At 46.9% G+C, this 18980-nt stretch overlaps 1 protein-coding gene and 1 non-coding gene across 2 annotated transcripts in view; one reads left to right on the top strand and one right to left on the bottom strand.

Annotated features, from left to right (window-relative positions):
- Positions 1 to 18980, top strand: part of ABHD12 (abhydrolase domain containing 12, lysophospholipase) — a 57118-nt gene that overhangs the window by 20964 nt on the left and 17174 nt on the right. Inside the window, exon 2 of the mRNA XM_043478444.1 lies at positions 12452 to 12576. Coding sequence (XP_043334379.1) covers positions 12452 to 12576 — 125 coding nt within the window. The remainder of the gene's footprint in view (positions 1 to 12451; positions 12577 to 18980) is intronic.
- LOC122449097 lies at positions 11745 to 11851 on the bottom strand. The gene has a single exon (XR_006271900.1). It is a non-coding gene; the product is annotated as a U6 spliceosomal RNA (small nuclear RNA).

Raw genomic sequence — 18980 nt, 5'->3', positions numbered from 1 at the left:
TACATGTGCATAATTTAATATGTACATATATATTGAGGGCATGCTTCAGAAATGTTACTGATTGAATGTGTAATCGAAAAAGTTTAGGGCTGCTGGTTTAGGCAAGATATGTGGTTGGCCTGGACAGAGAGGCAGCAGGCAAGGGAACTAGAGGTGGACAGATTTGAAATGTTCTGGAGACTTGGTGGCGTTGGAAGTGGAGGTAGGGCAAGAAGAAGGGTCAGGAATGACTGCTAAGGGTTTGCCGTGGGCACAGGTTATCTGCTGAGATGGAAAACTGGAGGGGAAGCAGAGCCGAAGGAGAGGTCATTTAGCTCTGGACGTGTTAGTTTGGTTTGCCTGGGAGATTCTACCTGGAGACACATAAGACACACAGATTGGGAGCTCAGTCCTTTCAGGCTTGCATATTGTTGATCTGACCCGAGTGTTGTCAGGGCAGACCAGGTCATGGAGCAGAACCCTCAGCTCACTGGTGATTCTTACCCGCTGGGGGTCCGGCGTGGACTCTTCTCGCCGGCGTTGCCGAGGAGCCAGGCCGGCAGGCCTTCTGCTCCACACATTCTCGCTCTGCTTTGTGGGCTGTTGCTGCTGCTGAAGCATCCACCCAGAAGGGACGTATCTCTCCACTCGTGTTTCCTGAGCCAAAGCAAGTCACTAGGCCGCCCCTAACTGCAGGGGACAGTTGTGGCCTAGGAAGGCCCAGAGCCAGAGATAACAGTGCTCACGTCTGATGACTGCCACGTAGTTCTGGGCACGAGCTGACAGCAACGGCCTTTCTGAGCTGGTGACAGTCAAGGAGCCCCAGGCCTGGGTAGCACTGAGCTCAGAGCGCCGTGACCCGCCTCCCTTCCTTGGGACTTGTCCTTGGGGGCCGGGAGCGGAACACCACTTAAGCTGAACAGGTAGGTCCTGTGACTGCTAGGAGAGTGCATGTGGGCTGGGGCCCGAGGGCTTTAGGGTGAGGTGGGTCTGACTCTGAGCTGCCAGGCCTGGGTGGGGTCCACCCTGGGCAGGCTGGCCGCCCCACCACTGCCCGGTGCCTGAGTTCCACTTCGCTTCCCTTCTGACGCTGCACAGAGTTCACGGTCATTTCTGAAGTGTTAGACTACTGCTTTTACGCACTAATGTGGTGACAGAGACGCTTTTGATTCATCTCGGGGCCCCCACGGCCTGAGGGGGTGTTTTACTGGAGGGGGCCTTGCTCTGAGTCTTCACCCAGCACTCTGTTCCCTCTGCTGGCAGAGAGATTGGGCAGGTGGTTGGAGCATCTGCCTGGGGAGCAGTAAGTCGGGAAAGCAAGTCACGATCTAGTCGGGAAATTGGAGGGGAGCAAGTGCCGCTGCGGCACCTGCCTCCTGGTCTTCACACGTTTTCCCAGAACTGCAGCCTGTCTGCCTATTTGGGTGCATCTGAGAGTGGCTCACCCGGCCCATGGAGGTGGAGGCAGTCCCTGGGTTGGTGCCTGGAGGGCTCCAGTCTTGGGGCTGAAGAGCTGGGCGCACTCATCTCAGCAGTAGCTATACTGCCTGAGATTACACTGCCAAGAAAGAGAGGGTGGCCAGTTCCCAACAGCTGTCAGCCACTGGGTGTCAGAGCCGCGCATGGGAATTGTCCGTCTGGAAGCAGACAGGCTGGGTTGCACAGGGAATGTTGCAGGTGCCAAGCCTTTATTGCCTAGGGAACTCTGAGGACTTGTGCCAGCAGCCCTGCAGAGGGCCTGTGGGAAGTGAAGCCTCAGGTTCTGGGAGCAGCTGAACCATGTGCAGGCTTGTCTCTTGTCTTGTTGGAAGAGGGTGTTTGCTATAACTAGTGCGTTCTCTTGGCAAAACTCTTGTTAGCCTTTGCCCTGCTTTGTTTTGTACTGCAAGGCCAAACTTACCTATTACTCCAGGTTTCTCTTAACTTCCTACTTTTGCATTTGAATCCCCTATGGTGAAAAGGACGTCTTTTTTTTGGTGTTAGTTCTAGGTGGTCTTACAGGTCTTCAGTAGTACCAGTCAACTTAAGCTCCTTCGGCATTAGTAGTTGGGACATAGACTTGGATTACTGTGATGTTGAATGGTTTGCCTTGGAAAAGAACAGAGAGCATTCTGTTGTTAATGAGATTGCAGCCAAGTACTGCAGTTCAGAGCTTTTTGTTGTCTATGAGGGGTACTCATTTCCTCCAAGGGATTCTTGCCCACAGTAGTAGATATAATGGTCATCTAAATTAAATTTGCCCATTTCCGTCCATTTTAGTTTGCTGATTTCTAAAATGTCAACATTCACTCTTGCCATCTCCTGATTGACCACGTTTCAATTTTACTTGATTCCTGTACCTAACATTCCAGGTTCATATGCAATATTGTTCTTTACAGTATTGGACTTTCACTACCAGACCCGTCCACAACTGAGTGTCATTTCCCCTTTTGCCCAGCCTTTTTCATGGCCTTCCTCTGATGGAGCTATTTCTCTGCTGTTCCTCAGTAGTGTATTGGACACCTTCCGACCTGGGGGGCCCATCTTCTGGTGTCATATCTTTTTGTCTCTTCATAGTGTTGAGGGGTTCTTGAGGCAAGAATATTGGGGTGGTTTGCCATTGCTTTTTCCAGTGGACTATGTTTTGTCAGAACTCTCCACCATGACCCGTCTATCTTGTGTGGCCCTGCATAGTATGGCTCATAGCTTCACTGAGTTACACAAGGCTGTGATCATTTTGGTTAGTTTGCTGTGTTTGTGGTTTTCATTCTTGAGGCTGTGGGATTGTAGGTCCTGCTTCTTCTGTCTGCCCTCTGATGGATGAGGACAAGAGGCTAGCGCAAGCTTCCTAACGGGAGGGACTGGCTATGGGGAAGACTGGGGTCTTACTCTGGCGGGCAGGGCCATGCTCAAGGAATCTTTAATCGAATTTTCTTCTTATGAGTGGGGCTGTGCTCCCTCCCTGTTGTTTGGCCTGAGGCGACCCAGTCCTGGAGTTTACGGGCTCTATGGTAAGCAAGGGTGAAGTGAAGTCGCTCAGTCGTGTCCAACTCTTTGCGATCCCATGGACTGTAGCCTACCAAGTTCCTCCATCCATGGGATTTTCCAGGCAAGAATACTGGAGTGAGTTGCCGTTTCCTTCTCCAGGAGATCTTCCCGACCCAGGGATTGAACCCGGGTTTCCCACATCGTAGGCAGACGCTTTACTGTCTGAGCCACCAGGGAAGTCCCATAAGTAAGGATAAAGGCGAACAAAGAGGCACATGCCAACATGTGCCTCCCAGGATTGCTGCTGCCAGTGCCCCTGTCCCTGTGGTAGGCCGCTGCTGGCCCACATCTCGGCAGAAGGCCCTCAAACACTCACAGGCAGGTCTGGGTCAGTTTCTTGTGATGTCACTGCTCCTTCCCCTGGGTCCTGGTGTGCACAAGGTTTTGTTTGTGACCCCCACAAATCTCTGTTTCCCCCAGTCCTGTGGAAGTTCTGTAATCAACTCCTGTTGTCCTTGCAAGTCAGATTCCCTGGGGATTCCCAGTCCCTTTGCTGGATTCCCAGGTTGGGAAGTCTGATGTGGGGTCTAGAACCTTCAAAACAGTGCGAGAACTTCTTCGGTATTATTTGTTCTTCAGTTTGTGGGTCTCCCAGCCTTCCGTATGGGATTTGATTTTAATGTGATTGCACCCCTCCTACCATCTCTTTGTGGCTTCTTTGTCCCTGGACACAGAGTATCTTTTTTTTTTTTTTGATGGGTTCCAGTGCCTTCCTGTTGAAAGTTGTTTGGCAACTAGTTGCAATTTTGTTGTTCTCTCAGAAGATGAGAGTATTGACCCACCCTCACCAGAAGCTCTAATTGCAAGATTTATTTACCTTTGACTACAGATTGATCAAATAGATGGGGAAACAATGCAAACAGTGAGAGACTTTATTTTCCTGGGCTCCAAAATCAATGCAGATGGTGACTGCAGCCATGAAATTAAAAGACGCTCCTTGGAGGAAAAGCTGTGACCAAACTAGACAGCATATTAAAATGCAGAGACGTTACTTTGCCAACAAAGGTCTATCTAGTCAAAGCAATAATTTTCCATGTATGGATGACAGAGTTGGACTATAAAGAGAGCTGAGCGCCAAAGATTTGATGCTTTTGAACTGTGGTACTGGAGAAGACTCTTGAGAGTTCCTTGGACTGCAAGGAGGTCCAACCAGTCCATCCTAAAAGAGATCAGTCCTGAGTGTTCATTGGAAGGACTGATGTTGAAGCTGAAACTACAATTCTTTGACCACCTGATGCAAAGAGCTGACTCATTTGAAAAGACCCTGATGCTGGGAAAGATTGAGGGCAGGCGAAGAAGGGGATGACAGATGAGATGAGATGAGATGGTTGGAAAGCATGAACAACTCGATGGACATGAGTTTGGGTAAACTCCGGGAGTTGGTGATGGACAGGGAAGCCTGGCATGCTGCAGTCCATGGAGTCACAAAGAGTCGGACACGACTGAGCGACTGAACTGAACTGAAAGATTGGTCAAGTCTTCCCTGGGCTTCCCTGGTGGCTCAGACAGTGAAGAACCTGGCTGCCAATGCAGGAGACCAGGCTTTGATCCCTGGGTCTGGAAGATCCCCTGGAGAAGGGAATGGCTATCCATCCCAGTATTCTTGCCTGGAGAATTCCATGGACAGAGGAGCCTAGCAGGCTGTAGTCCATGGGTTTGCAAAGAGTCAGACAGGACTGAGAAGCTAACACTTTCACTTTCAAAGGTTGGTCAACCCAAGATGTCAAGGAAAAGTCGTGCTGTTAACTTCTAGGAGAACACATTGCAGCCTGGGGTGGGGATGTGTTAATCTCTTCTTTCTTACAGCCATTCACAGGTGGGCAGGGTCAGATTATCTCCCTGTGAGCTAAATAAAGGCATTTTTTGTTTAATTGTAAGGCAGAGAGGCAGAGTCCCCTGAGGCAAGCCATTATGTATGGTTATAATACCAAAAACAACAGAAAGCAAAGAAACAGATCTATCATGGAGTCAGAATTGGCTTTTTCCTGCATCAGGTAGAAAATTAGAAATGTTAGTTAGGGGGGTTGTAACCAGACTTTGAAGGAAAACCAAAGAATTGAGAGTTTGGTAAAGACTGATAAAATGTGTAAGAGGGCAGGATCTAGGCCAGTTTACAGACAGATCATAAAAGGTCAAAGATAATGAACAAGACTAGAATCCAAATAACCCACTAGGCTGTGTTAGTTTTCTGTTGAAACATTAAATTTCTTTGTACAGTCATGTCCTTCTTTGAGCAAAGATACTCAAATTCAGATTTTTTTTAAAAATTGGCCTAATTTACACAGGTGCATCAAGAATGCCAGTTGACCACATAAGCCTTTTAAAAGTTTCCTTTGCTAGAACATTTCATAAGGAATCTCAGATTCGACTTTTAAGTCTTTTGAAGCTAGAGAGCCAAGCCAAGATCAGTATCAGTTCAGTCACTCAGTCATGTCCGACTCTGCGACCCCATGGACTGCAGAACGCCAGGCTTCCCTGTCCATCACCAACTCCCAGAACTTGCTCAGACTCATGTCCATCAAGTTGGTGATGCCATCCAACCATCTCATCCTCTGTCATCCCCTTCTCCTCCTGCCTTCAATCTTTCCCAGCAACAGGTCTTTTCCAATGAGTCAGTTCTCACATCAGGTGGCCAAAGTATTGGAGCTTCAGCTTCAACATCAGTCCTTCCAATGAATATTCAGGATTGATTTCGTTTAGAATTGACTGGTTTGATCTCCTTGCAGTCCAAGGGACTCTTAAGACTCTTCTTCAACACTGCAGTTCAAAAGCATCAATACTTCAACGCTCAGCCTTCTTTGTGGTCCAGATCTCACATCCATACATGACTACTGGAAAAGCCATAGTTTTGACTATACAGACCTTTGTCTCTGCAGTACATACAGATTCTGAACTCAAAGATATCCCTTGAGGCGGAACCAGGACCCTGTCCCAAGGCTGCACTATTCTTAACTGCCCCTCCACTGTTTCTGCTTTGGCTCCATTCCCTGAGTAGGAACTGTCTGAATCTGCCCTTTGGAAATCAGAGAAAGTCAAAGAGGCTGAGTGAAGCCTGTTTCCTAGGAACAGAAGATGCAGAAAGGCTTTTGTGTCCTGGGCGGGGGGGGGGGTCAACAGTTGTTGAAAAATCCATTCATACAATTTCTATTTCACTTATATCAACCTAACACACTGGTTCTTAACAGTTATACTTGGATTGTTCATGAAATTGCCATAAGCTAACCATTGTCAGGTTATTTCCCTATTTATTATTTTTATAACACGTGTGTTAGGCAGATTTCAAAAAAATTAGAAGGTAAAAAACCTTAGAAAGTTAAATTCATTTTTTTAATTGTTTTATTGCTGTGCTTAATATATATGAAATAATGGATTTCAAGCAATTTCACTGCAGATCTACTTATACTTTTAGGTTGAATTTATAATTTTTAAAATCTGTTAATAGTAGATTATATTAGGTTGTTACTCTACCTGGGTTTCTTTGTCAAATAAAGTGTGCTCATGTTATACTTAATGCTAATAACTCAGGGTGGAGATGTGCACCACAGATGGGACTTGAACTAAAGTGAGGGAGTCAGACCCGGTCAAGAACCACTCTCTTTTCACTGAGGTCACACACTTGGTGTCAGGTCGTAATGAAGCCCAGGTTCTTTATGTCTCTTTGCAGAAAGAATTCGGTGAGAGACAAAGTAATAGGTAAGAAGTGAATTAACTAAGAAAGAAACACACTTCTCAGAGTGTGGGCCATCAAGAGGCCCCAAAATATAATGTGGTTTTTGTGGGCCGGGTAAACTCGTAAGCTAACAGTGGGGGGAAGCTAATGAAACTAAAGCTCCAGTACTTTGGCCACCTGTTGCAAAGAGCTGACTCGTTGGAAAAGACCCCTGTACTGGGAAAGATTGAGGGCAGGAGGAGAAGAGGGTGACAGAGGATGAGATGGTTGGATGGCATCACTGGCTCAATGGACATGATTTTGAGCAAACTCTGGGAGATGGTGTAGGACAGGGAAGCCTGGAATGCTGCAGTCCTAGGGGTTGCAAAGAGTCACAGGACTGAGCAACTGAACAACAACAATGAGGGGGAGGATTATTCCATTTATTTCAGGGAAGGGGTGGGGATTTCCTCCAATTGGGCCACCACCCACTTTTGGCCTTTTTGGTCAGCCTCAAAAGTGTGGTGCTGGCTGGTGTGTCATTTAGCTAATGTATTACAATGGGCATATAATGAGGCTCAAGGTCTACTGAAAGTTGAATCTCCTGCTATCTTGGGTCTACTTGGTTCTAACCAGTTTTGTCATGTCCTATGGCCTTGTCATTCTTTTAAAGGTTGTGCCCTGCCCGCTTCCCTCCATTTCAAGAGGACAACTGCTTTTATTAAAGTGACACTACTAAACTGGTTTTATTTATACATGAACTTGAAAAATATTTGGTTTCTTATGTGTCTGGGAGTTTTAGGAATATTTAATTTAGCACTTATTTCTCTTTAAGTCATTTGGAGCAGAGCTCCTTTAAGGGATTTTGTAAATTAACTTGGTAATACCACCCAGGGGCTAGGAAAACATCACAAATACTGTGGCACCTTGAACAACATGGGTCTGAATAGTGTGGGTTCACTCATACACGGATTGGTTTTTTCACCAAAGATGCCAGTACCACGTGATCCACAGTTACTTGAATCTGCACATGTGGAATAGCAAAAATGGAGGACCAGCTCTAAGTTACACTCACATTTTCAATTGCATGGAGGGTTGGCACCCCTACTTCCCTCACTTTTCAAGGGTCAGCTATAGGTTACACACACACACACACACACACAGACATGTTACTGCACTTGTCCTAACAGCTGAGCCACCAGTCAGCATAACCATAGTCAAACCAGGCTCACCAGATTAGGTAACATAAGAGTTGGTTCTCATCTTTGCCCTGCTTTAATTGTCTTTTTATCTGAATTTAGTTTGGGCCAAATGGAACAATTTAAGATTACCTGCCCAAGATGAGGACTAATGCTTTTATACAATATTTAATTTTTAAGATTTTCATTTCCCATAATTTGTAATCTGTGGAGGCAATGGACTAAATTTCAGGTCAGGGACTTCTTAAAAATACCAAGCAGGGGAGTTCCCTGGTGGTCCAGTGGCTAAGACTCTGCACTCCTGATATAGGGGGGCTGGGTTCGATCCCTGGTCAGGGAAGTAGATCCCACATGCCACAACTAAGATTCTATGCAGCCAAATAAATAAAAATAAAATGTTTAAAAAAAAAAATAAAAACTCATCCTGGAGACTATGTGTACATTTAAAAAAAAAAAAAAAATACCAAGCAGCAGTCTGGGTGTTTCCATAGCTCAGCTGAGTGGGTAAAATATCCAACTTGTTTCCCGTGTGTCATTTTTTCCCTTTTCATACTCAATAGAGGCTGTGTGAAGTCCCTGAGTCCCTTAACAGCACCCCAGGGAGGCAGAGGCCTAAAACTCTAGTGAGAGTTTTCCCCCACTTCTGTGGAAGGTGGGGAAAGACCGGCAGGATGGACAGAGAAGTCAGTAGAAAGGTCAGTCTCGCATGCAGTCCTGTCTGGAGTGCCTTCTGAGAAGACAGCTTGGGATTTCCAGACAGAAAGTAGAGTTAGGGGGTCAGTGGATGGAAACAGTTGAGATGTCAAGGGTAGGGAGGCTCTTGTAAACGCAGGTCAGTGGTTTGGACATCAAAGGTGGGGATGAGGGGCTTGATGAGATATCAATATGGGGTGACTTAACAGAATTCTTACTAAAGCAGGTCAAGGTCAAGGCGCAGCGGAAGAGAGGGCTCAGTTCTTGGTAAAAGCTGAGAAACTAAGTGACTATCTAATGACTGCATAAAATGGTAAAAGTCCAGTGGTGTCAAATTCTTAGCTGTCAACAAAAATGAAAAAGGGCTTGAGTATTTTTCACTGTGTGCTTTTTGGCATATAACCCTTAAAAATTGGTAATACTAGTAAACTTCCTTTCCCTTTTACTGATGTGAATAAGTTCTCAATATTTATATTTTTCAAAAACCAAAAAAACAGAACTAGAATTAATGTTCAGTTCAGTTCAGTCACTCAGTCGTGTCCAACTCTGCGACCCCATGGACTGCAGCACACCAGGCCTCCCTGTCCATCACCAACTCCCGGAGTTTACTCAGACTCATGTCTATTGAGTCGGTGATGCCATTCAACCATCTCGTCCTCTGTCATCCCCTTTTCCTCCTGCCTTAATTAATGTTAACCCTTCCCTTTTCTATATCAATAAGTGATATATAGAGAGAGACATGATGCATCTGGGAAAGAGGTGGAATCCATCTCATTTAGAGATGCGTTTTCAGTAAAAGCTTACTTTCCATGCTTAATAATAATTTATCAAAAATGAAACGTTTGTCATTTTGATTCATGTGTATGGTAATAATCATAACTCAATCCAGAAGAAAATGACTTTCATGTAGAAGAGCTTCACTGCTGCAGATACATAGTTTTTTGAAATTTCTATCTATATATGTATTTCTTGTTCAAGAAGGGTATGACAGTAGTGAGTGGCACACTGGGTATTGGCCCAGATCACCTTAACTCCACAGCCTCCATTTAACCACCGCATCGTATGCCTTTTGTTAGTGAAAGCGTAGATTGCGCATGGACTTTAAGTGCCCTTTTAATATGTGTTTATTTCTTTGTCGGGTCTTAGTTGCATCATGCAGGATCTTTTCCTGGGGCGTGCAGACTCAGTAGGTGTGGTGTGGGCGCTTCAGAGCTCACGGTCTCAGTTGCTGCAGCTGACATGTGGGCACTCTAGTTTTTGCGCGCGTGGGTTTAGTTGCTCCACAGCATGTGGGATCTTAGTTTCCCAACCAGGGATGGAACCCACGTCCCCTCTTGCAAGGCGGATCTTAACCACTGGACCACTAGGGAAGTCCCAAGATGCCCTTTTGAACTTCTCCTGCGCCACCTGGCTAACTCCTATATTCCTGACTCAGTGTTTCCACCAGTGGCCCTTCCCTGGCAGCCCGGACTAGGTCAGATCACCCTGTGCAGGTGTGCTGTCACAGCCCTTCGTCTGCCCTGCTGAGCTGAGAGCACAGCACAGAGGCAGATGCATCCTCTTCTGCCCTTATTGTCCACTGCCCACGGAGTACCTGGTGCTCAGTAACAACTGGAGGATGAGCCAGGTGATTGAGTGAAAGGATTACATTGTCAAATATGTGTATTTGTCATCAGCTGTACTGAAGTATTATTTATATCAGTCCGCTTTGTTGAGTGTTGATTTACATGTGATAAAATCTACCAGTGTATGCATTCATGTGTCCACAACCACAGTCCAGATAACGAACCTTTCCATCACTGCAAGAGTTGCCTCGCACCCCTTGTAATCTCTCCTTCCCTCTCCTCCCGGCCCTGGAGATCACTATTCTGCTGTTTTGCCTGTTGTTGTTGTTGTTCAGTCACTTAGTCACGTCCAACTTTCTGTGACCGCTTAAGCCTCAGCATGCCAGGCTTCCTTGCCCTCTGTAGTTTTGCCTTTTCTGGAATTTTTAACAAATGGGATTATACAGTGTGTAGTCTTTTGTATCCGTCTTATTTAACTTAGCCTGATGCTTTTATAGCCTTCTGTATTGTTGCATGTGATGAGTTCACATACCTAGAACTGATGAGCTCTAGGTATATTTTTTAAACCACCTTGAATACTTTTTTGAAATAGCGCAGATGTAAGTATCCCCATTGAGGTTGATCCTTGATGTCAGAGAGATTTCGTGGTAGCACTGGTTGCCTTTTTCACTTTTGATCTCTCGTGGGGTCCCAGGAGCTTTTCGGGTGCTACGTGATGTGTCATACTGCAGCAGATTGAATGCAGAAGCACGTACCGGAACCCATCTGTCTTCTGCTAAGCTGTTTGTCTTGAAGAAATTTGTAAAAAATTTTCTCACTAAAATTTTTCCTTTTGGAAAATTTAATCTTTTTTAAATAACAGATGTTAATTATATTAACTTGTCATGGGTTATTTATTATTATTGAATGACTTAGTATCATAGATATTTAAAATTTTTCTTTAATGTCTCATAAAACAAATAGTGATAAACACAAATCATATGAAGGTCTTTTGGGCCCTCAGTTTTTCAGTTGTCAAGAGGCCCATAGTCCAAGTTTGAGGATCTCTGGGCTAGGAACCCATTTTTTTTTTTTTTTTTTTTTTTTTTTTTTTTTTTTTTTCAGTGGGTTTTGTCATACATTGATATGAATCAGCCATGGATTTACATGTATTCCCAATCCCGATCCCCCCTCCCACCTCCCTCTCCACCCGATTCCTCTGGGTCTTCCCAGTGCACCAGGCCGGAGCACTTGTCTCATGCATCCCACCTGGGCTGGTGATCTGTTTCACCATAGATAGTATACATGCTGTTCTTTTGAAATATCCCACCCTCACATTCTCCCACAAAGTTCAAAAGTCTGTTCTGTATTTCTGTGTCTCTTTTTCTGTTTTGCATATAGGGTTATCGTTACCATCTTTCTAAATTCCATATTATGTGTTAGTATACTGTATTGGTCTTTATCTTTCTGGCTTACTTCACTCTGTATAATGGGCTCCAGTTTCATCCATCTCATTAGAACTGATTCAAATGAATTCTTTTTAATGGCGAGTAATATTCCATGGTGTATATGTACCACAGCTTCCTTATCCATTCATCTGCTGATGGGCATCTAGGTTGCTTCCATGTCCTGGCTATTATAAACAGTGCTGCTAAAAATATGGAACGCTTCACGAATTTGCGTGTCATCCTTGCGCAGGGGCCATGCTAATCTTCTCTGTATCGTTCCAATTTTAGTATATGTGCTGCCGAAGCGAGCACTAGGAACCCATTTTAACAGGGTGTCAGGACCAGAGTGAGGAAAGTCTTAGAGCTGGTTGTGGATTAGAGAGGGTTTTGAGACCTGGGCTGATGACCTGGTCTGAGGCTTCCGGAACAGGGGCCTCCGGAAGGTATGCAGGCAGAAATATGAGAACATGGAGTTGTGGCCACTGTCCTGTCCTTGGCCCCCTGCTCCCTCCTGGGATCTGGTTTGACAGGTTCTGTGCGTAGGTGCTTCCTCTGTTGGGGAGCCCATGCCCACTTGCTGGAAGGGAATCAGAGGCCCAGAGGCAGCCTCTCTCCTGAGGGGAAGTTGCAGCCACAGTCTGACATGAGGTTGGGCACTTTCTGAAGATCTGAAGGATCCCAGGGCTCCCATAGGAAATCAGAAGGACTGTTTTTTTGGCTTTCAGGAAGCAAATTTTACCCTTCTGGTAGAGTTCTGAGCAAATGACAAGGCACACGCAGGTGGAAGGCTGCTCTCGCCCTCGGTGATATTCTTGTTGGGCACAGTAGGTGTGGGTCTTGGTGAGTGATTTTTGACGATACTGTTACTAAACCGTAGTGGACTCACTCCTGTGCACTGCTTTTCTCTTGCAGGCGAAAGGGCCTGTGCTTCCGACTGAGGAAGATACTCTTCTGTGTCCTGGGATTGTACGTGGCCATTCCGTTTCTCATCAAACTATGTCCTGGGATACAGGCCAAACTGATTTTCTTGAATTTCGGTAAGTGCTGTGTGTCCATTTTCATTTTAGTTTTAGTAAGAATTCATGTTCATAGTGATTTATGTATTTATATCTTTACCACTCAGCTCGGGAAGTAGGGCTTCCCTGGTGGCTCAGTTGGTAAAGAATCCACCTGCAATGCAAGAGACTTGGGTTTGATCCCTGGATTGGGAAGATCCCCTGGAGAAGGGAAAGGCTACCCACTGCAGTATTCTGGCCTGGGGAATTCCATGGACTGTATAGTCCATGGGGTCACAAAGAGTTGGACACGACTGAGTGACTTTCACTTTTAGGAAGTAGAGCCTTTCTACTGTCCAGAAGGTTCCCTGTGCCCCTTCCCAGTTAAGGGTTGTTTGTAATGAGGGCATTTCTCTTAGGGCTGGCGTTTGTGTGCATAGATGATGGCTGCATGGCTGGGGGTCTTTCTTCACTGAGGTGGGTAGAAGTGTTGATGACACGTAGAGTCTTCTGAAGCTGTCATACTGGGGGTGCTCTGTCTGTAGTGCAGTCTAGGAGGTTAGCTGTCCTTGGAAAAGGTGATCACTGAAACTGTAGTGACTGAAAAAATAATCTGGTCTTTTTTCTTTAACACACACACACAAATCTGGTCTTTTTTCTTTAAAATACACACACACACACACACACACACACACACCCCTACACAAATCTGGTCTTTTTTCTTTAAAACACACACACACGCACACACCCCTAACACCTTTTTTTCTCCCCTTAAAAAACCCTAGCATGCTGCTTTGTTTCCTATGAAATTGTATGCTGGCTTTAGAGGTAAGGGTTAGAAGTTAGATTATAATCCCCTTCAGTTAACTTGGACCTGGTGTGTTCCAAAGTTGTTTTTTTTGTTTTTGTTTTTATTTTTCATGCTATATGTTTACTTTTGGACAAGTGGGAGGAAAAAGGGTAGAAGTATCTGGTTTATGAAGTGGAAAGTGTATAGTTGCCAGGAATAATCATTATAAGGAACATCTTTTTACACCCACAAGATGAGGCCAGGAGGGAAGGGACCGCACCTGCAGTGTTGGGGGTCGGTGGATAGAACCTGGTGCTTGGCACACAGCAGTGCCCCGTGAGTGATGGCCTTGCCATTGGGTGTAGGGAGTATTTGGGGCAGGTAAAGCGGTCTCTATGTTCTTGCAGCTGTGCCAGTTTGCAAAGAGTGGGTTTGGACTTCTGTGTGTGGGAACTGGAGGCTTGGGAAACCAGGCTGGTGCTCTGAGGCAGCAGGGGAGCTGGTGAAGGGGAGGGAGAGGAGAGGACAGACTAGAGGTATTGAGGTGTCCTGTGTGATGACTGGCCTGGGGCAGCAGGGCGGGGCTGGGTGGCCCCTCCCCTTAAGTAACACCAGTGTAGGCTCTGCAGGGCATTGGGATATATGAGTTTGGGGTGTTAAGTCTGCAGGAGACTTGATCACAGAAAAGTGGATGTCACTGCTGAAAAGGAATTTGTGCTCTAAAGAGGAGCAGGATGGGACTTCCCTGGCTGCCTAGTGGTTAAGACTCTGCACTTCCAATGTAGGGGCCTGGGTTCCATCCCTGGTCCAGGAACTAAGATCCCATGTGCTGCCTGGGGCAGCCAAGAAATCAAGAGGAGCCAGAGGAGGAAGAGGAACAGAGATAGTAAGGTGGATAATAAAATATAATAAATATATAATAGAAGATTTTATTTGGATGTCTGGAAGTAAGTGTAAAACACATGTCAGTATACTAAGAAAGATTTGATTTTTCTAACAGAAACATGGCTAAACTTCTAGGAATTTATTATCTCTGAGTTTTCATTGCTTGTGAGAAGCCCGAACTTGGAAGGAGCTCACAACATACTAAAATCAAGAAAGTTCTGTTTTTCTGACTGTAATGCCCTTTAAGTGTCCAGTCAGCCTAGTGTGGAAGAGAGTCTGGGTTACATGCAAACATGAGGCCACAGGCTGCAGGTTTCCTGATAGCAGATCTTAGAGTCAGCCCTGCCCAGCTGTCCCGCAGGGCAGGCCTCCGGGCACCTCCAGGCACCTTGGGCAGGTGTCTTGGCAGGCAGTGGCCTGCTGCCCTCTGGGCTGCTGCACTGTGGGTCCCAGCAGCTCTCTGAATTGAGTTGGTTTCCTTTAGCTCCATCATTGGGGTCACTTTAGATGCAGCTCATGAATTTTGCCCTGTTGATTTCCTAATGAAACGGCAGGATGTTCCTGGATTCTCCTGTTCGGGCTCCGGGCACAGAAGAGAAGGGGTTGGCAGGGCCGCCCTGCACCCCCGCAGAGAGACGCCTGTCCCCAGCTGCTCGTTACCCTGTGCCTGCTGCGTGGGGGGTAGCTGTCAGGGCCCCTGCCCTCCCGTGTGGAGATGGGGTCTTCTGGGCAGTAACGTGGTAGTTTCACCTCGCTCTGCTGGAGGGCCTGTGTGTTCTGGGGCAGCTTCCTTCTTCTCAGGGTGTGATTCGTGAGCTGTCGCTTTCTATCTGGATGTTGAAGGAAGTGGAACCATCTTTTGAGCCCCAAAACATGATTATTCTTAACTTCGTAACAAATCTATCTGAAACTAAATCTATAAATCAGATAAATAAGCATTAGACAAAGGGATAGCATCTATGATTTAAGGCTTTATTCTTCTTTAAATATATTTTTTCCTAAACAAAAAAATAGATGACTTTTGTAAAAACAAAAAATTAACTGATAAGTTCTGAATGGCATGAAGAAGAAAATGAAACTTGCTGAGAGAAAATTGCTGTCACATTGTTGTCTATTTCCTGTTGGTCTTTTGTGTGTGTGTCTGTACAATTAAACGTAAATATACATGCTTTTCAAAACCTACACTCAAAAGTCAGCTCCCCCGCCCCCAGCAATGTCAGGGTGATAACAGCTGGTTCTCGAAGTCTTTCCCCTGGAATCCAGAACTGTCTCCTGGTGGGAAGGAGTGTTTCATTTCAGAGGCTGGTGTAGAAATGCTCTTCTCTACATATCGCTCTGGGCCTTTTTTGGAGATTAAGAGTTAATATCTGAATTACTTAGTTGTTAATGCAACAGCCTGTCCACTACAGCTTTCAAGGGATGGCCATCCTTCAGTCTCCTCTTTTTCCTTCCCCTTGGCCATTCTGGTGACCCCTGATTGCTTTCCTTATCTCTTCCTTCTCTGGAAGCCCAGAGTCCATGGGGCAGCTGGAGTTTGATAAAACCCTGCTGGGAGAGCCCTTCCCTTGTTGGCGCCCCACCTCTTTGCTCTTGCTCTTTACTCAGTGCCTGGGATAGGCCGTGGCCCCAGTGTTTATAGTTCTCAGGTGGTTGGATATGTCCCCTGCAGCCCAGGAGTTCTGGCCTCCCACCCTACCAGCATCTAAAGGACGGCCAACTCAGTTGTTTTCTGTTCGTTCATGTATTTACTCACTGTTTACCGAGCATGTCTGTGCAGAGGCCTTTCTTAGTCACCCCCATGACATTTGTGGTTGCTGATAAATGACAGCATGCTCAGTGGATAACACAGCTGGGAAAGCAGGGAACCCCAGAGGGCCTGGCTCTGGAAGCTGCCTGGGCCTGTGTGCTGGCTCGCTGGCTGTGCACCGACCTCTGTGTGCGGCAGAGCTTGTAACTGACAGTGATGCGGAGCTGGGTCACCCTGCCGGCTCCTGCCCTGCCACCTCGGGCTGCTGGCATGCTCAGTGCTCTGTCCTTGGCGGACGCAGGGGCTGGATGTGTGGGTTCCAGCCGGCATCCTAGAGTCACAAGCTGAGGGCTGAGGCCACAGGGAGGCTCGCAGGATCGAGCCAAGTTCCAGCCCAGGCAGATCCTAGAGCTGCCTCAGGCCAGCCTGGGGCCCTGCACCCCTTGACCCCATTTCCTTCCCTTGCAGCAATCCTACTGACTTTTACCAGTAGTGGCCAGGTGGTTCCTCTGGCCTGGCCACCACTGTCTGGGCTGTCTCACCCTAGCACTGACCAGACGCCTCTTGTTAGCCAGCTGGGAGGCATACAGGGGCACCTCTGCACTAATCTGCACCCTTTTCCCTGTTTTTTTTTTTTTTTTTTAATTTTGTTTATTTATTTTTGACTGTGCTGCGTGTTTGTTGCTACTCAGCCTTTTTCTCTAGTTGTGGCGTGTGGAGTCTACTCCCTAGTTGCGGTGTGCGGGCTTCTCATTGTGCTGGCTTCTCTTGTTGCAGAGCACAGGCTGTAGGTACATGGACTCCAGTAGTTGTGGCTCACAGTCTAAAGAGCACAGGCTCAATAGTTGTGGTGCACAGGCTTAGTTGCTCCATGGCATGTGGAATCTTCCCAGATCAGGGATGGAACCCACATCTCCTCCATTGACAGGCAGAGTCTTCATCACTGAACTCCCAGGGAAGCCCCTCCATGGTTATTTCTAAAATAGAAATGGAAGTGAACTGGAGGATGAGCCTTGTGGAATGAGCCTGTCCTAGAGCAGAATCGAGTATCTTGGTTCTAGATTTCTCGGCCGTGGAAGCTTTCAGGATTAACTGCTGATCCCGGGAAGACATTCTTCACTGGTGGGGAGCCCTTGGAGCTTTGGGGTGGCACTAAACCACGTGGCCACCTTTTGTGGGACAGAACTCGCCAGACCTGACAGCGGTGCCTTCGGCAGCACCGTCTCCTCTGTGGCATGGAATCTGCAGCCTCGGGGGTAGAGTTGATTGAATCTGTGTTCGTTGGGCATATTCAGAGTTTTATTGATTTCCCCTCAGTCATTTCCCCTCAGTCATACACGATGCTGCAGCCTTGGCTTGCCCAGCGGGAGCAGTCAGGGTGTGGCAAGAGCGGGCGCCTGCATCTGAAAGAGATGCGTCCAGGGAGACCTTTCCAGGCCTGCTGGTCCCTTCACAGCATAACGAACACCACAGATGGGGGAGCTTAAAACCACAGAAATATATTCTCTCCCAGTTCTGGAGCTTTGAAATTCTGGGCTCCCTCTTGCCAGCCTCTGGTGGTGGCTGGCGTTCCTTGGCTTGTAGCTGCATCACTGCTGCCCCTGCCTCCATCACAGGACCGCCTTCTCCCTGGGACTTCATGTTGTCTTCCCTCTGTCCGTCCCTGTGTCCAGATTCCCTCTATTGACAAGGACACCAGTCGTGTTAGATCAGGTCCACCAAATGACCTTACTTAAGCTTGATTATCTCTGTGAATACCCTATTTCCAGCTGAGGTCCCCTTCTGATGTGCTGGGATTAGGACTTTACTGTCCTTCGAGGGGACCCAATTGGAGAGCATTCAGGGTCCACCAGGACCAGAATCGGTTTACTGTTCCGACTTCCTATTGAGTAGTCAAGATTGTGGTCTTCTGGGTGCAGATCCCAGAGTCACCCCATGTGCATCATGCTTGAGCAAGCGCTATGGTCATGGTTGTACCTGCCTATTTCGGGGATGGTATTTGGAATACAGCGAACGTGCGCCAGCAAGTAAGATGCCACCTCCTTTGAGTGTCAGTTTCCTTTTTAAGTTTTTAGAATGTAGCCTGCTTCTTGGGAAAGAGATGGATAAAGAAGTTGGAGGTTCAAAAGCAGCCCCAGGGGAAGGAGTGTGTAGGTGTTCCCATGGCCTCACCAGTTGGCTGTTTCATTTCTTCAGTGAACGTTTTCTGAGCCATGGGGACATGTGAGGAATTGAGAGTTGGAATGTGGGTATGTGGGGACAGAGCATCCAGGGCAGCCAATGTAGAGGCCCTGGAGTGGGAGTTGGGCTCTGGAGGCGACAGTGTGGCAGGTGGGCATGCTGGGCCTCGGTGCCACGTGGCCATGTAGGTTACTCAAGGACACTACTCCCTTCACCAGAGAAAACCTGCGTGACTTCCTTATTGAAGGTGAGACTGGCTGGAAGTCATGGCCACACTCCATTGTCCCTACCCCTTCTGAGAATTGCTATTTTATAATGTGAGTGAATCCCATCTCAAGGTTTGAGTTGTTTTGTTTTTGTTTTTCAACTAAATAAAACTTGAAAGATGTTGTTCACCTCAAGGACTAAAAGTGCAGTGGTATACAAGGGATTCTTGGGCTTCCCTCGTGGCCCAGCTGGTAAAGAATCTGCCTGCAATACGGGAGACCTGGGTTCAATCCCTGGGTTGGGAAGATCCCCTGGAGAAGGGAAAGGCTACCCACTGCAGTATTCTGGCCTGGAGAATTCCATGGACTATACAGTCCATGGGATCACAAAGAGTCAGACAGGACTGAGTGACTTTCACTTTCACTTTTTCATACAAGAAGGATATGCTCCACCCCACACACACCTTTAAACTCTCACTCACAGCCTGGAGTGTGTCTCTGTGTTTTCCAGGCCGCACTCGGTGTTGATGCTGGTATGGCCTGTTTATTCACTGAAGACCTGGGATCACGTAGCAGCATCACAGTAATCTTACTGTCCTTCCCTGTTCTTCTCACCTACTTGTAACTCACAGAGGTT

The sequence above is a fragment of the Cervus canadensis genome, chromosome 10, assembly GCF_019320065.1.
Source record: "Cervus canadensis isolate Bull #8, Minnesota chromosome 10, ASM1932006v1, whole genome shotgun sequence".
Lineage (NCBI taxonomy): Eukaryota > Metazoa > Chordata > Mammalia > Artiodactyla > Cervidae > Cervus > Cervus canadensis.
The sequence above is the reverse complement of the archived record's forward strand: the minus strand, read 5'-3'. Positions and strand labels throughout refer to the sequence as shown.